This window comes from Lipotes vexillifer, unplaced genomic scaffold, assembly GCF_000442215.2.
Source record: "Lipotes vexillifer unplaced genomic scaffold, Lipotes_vexillifer_v1.1 scaffold591, whole genome shotgun sequence".
NCBI lineage: Eukaryota > Metazoa > Chordata > Mammalia > Artiodactyla > Lipotidae > Lipotes > Lipotes vexillifer.
Genome location: NW_006791954.1, coordinates 4,277,646 through 4,279,196, shown reverse-complemented (window position 1 = coordinate 4,279,196; position 1,551 = coordinate 4,277,646). Strand labels below are relative to the sequence as shown.

The 1,551-nt window shown below is 59.5% G+C and overlaps 1 protein-coding gene across 1 annotated transcript in view; it reads right to left on the bottom strand.

Annotated features, from left to right (window-relative positions):
• Nucleotides 1–1,551, bottom strand: part of ERBB2 (erb-b2 receptor tyrosine kinase 2) — a 22,506-nt gene extending 20,955 nt beyond the window's left edge. Inside the window, exon 1 of the mRNA XM_007465169.1 lies at nucleotides 1,479–1,551. Within this exon, the coding sequence (XP_007465231.1) occupies nucleotides 1,479–1,551 (73 nt within the window). The remainder of the gene's footprint in view (nucleotides 1–1,478) is intronic.

The following is a 1,551-nucleotide window of genomic DNA, read 5'->3' as shown; positions in this document are numbered from 1 at the left end:
GCAGGGAGACTGCCGTTTGGCCACACAAAGCCCAGACACACAAACACACAGACCACACAACTCAAGAACACCCTAGTATAGACATCCCTCAGATAACACAGCAGAGCTCTGACAGAGGGGGCCCTTGGGCAACACACAGACAGCCCGACACCCACCCCTTCTCCAGACTCCCTGATCCGTGAAGACCACCCACTACTCCTAGAACATTCTCATTCTGTCTTCTCCACAACCAGGAGATGTAGGCAGCAGTGTCCCCCCAGTGTTCAGGATAGATGAATATAGTGATTTTGAAGCTGTGGTTGGGGGTTGCACTGCCTGGGGTCCAATCTGGGACCCACCAATTACTTGCTGCTTACTTCACCTCTTGAAGCCCGGGTCTTCAAGCCTGGAAAATGGGCACACTAGTTAGGACTTCTCTTGCAGGGTTGCTCTGAGGATGAAAGCAGGGAACCCAGACAAAACACGCACAGCACCTGGCACACAGTGTATTTCCCGTACGCGTTAGCTTTCACCATTATCGCACCCAGACAGACAGATGCGGCAAGACACACACTGCACCCCACCCCAGCACCCTTCCCCATACACAGCACAAAGGAAAAGGCAGGACAACCCGGCCCTCGGCATACCCGCATCTGGCCCCGTTCCTTACCCTCCCCCTCCCTCCAAGTGCCCAGGAATCCCTCAGAACCCTCCCACTTTATGCCCCAGACCAGGAAGCCCACCGCCACCCCTCCGTAACCCACGCTCTCCAAGTCACAAAGCAGAGTCCCTAAGTCGGCCCTAACGAGACTTGTTCAAAACAAACGTCTCCCCCTTCTCCCACGCCAGTCTCCGGCATGAGGCAACTCTGCAGTCGGACTGGCCACCCTCTGCTCCCCGGCTCTGGCTGGACAGGTTGCTTTCCCCACCTCCCCCCTCCACACCCCGATCGTGCCAGAAGCTGGAGTAACTCAACCCAGTCGGCCGAAAGGGGGGGCGGGGAGGGGGCCGGGCAGAAGGGACCCCCAGGAATCCAGCCCAGTCCAGTCTGGAGGCGGAGGCTGCCAACTGGAAAGGCTTTGAGAGAGGAGCTTGAGGGTGCTCAAGAAAGGGTAAACACACACACACACACACACACACACACACACACACACACACACACACACACACACACACACCTGCAATACACCCTTTGAGGGAAACTTTCTTAACAATTGCAGAGACCTCTTTTGACAAGCTCCGGAGCCGTCGCGGGGTGTGCAAAGCACAAGTCCTCGAATGGGACGTCTAAAGCCGCTCCGGTGTAATCGCCCCCCTGCCCCACCTCCTCTGGTCCCTCCGAGCCCGAGGGCTGGCGGCTCTGAGCCCCCGGACTGTCCGAAACTTCGGGTCGGGAAGCTCCGATGGCCCCTCTGTTCCCGTCTGACCAGGGATTTAGACGGGGGTCCCAAGCTGCACGGGCCCGTCGCCGCTCCCTGCCCTCCCCACCCCAGACCCACCTTGGGTGCCCGCGGCTCCGGGGGGCAGGAGGGCGAGGAGGAGCCCCCAGCGGCACCAGGCCGCCAGCTCCAT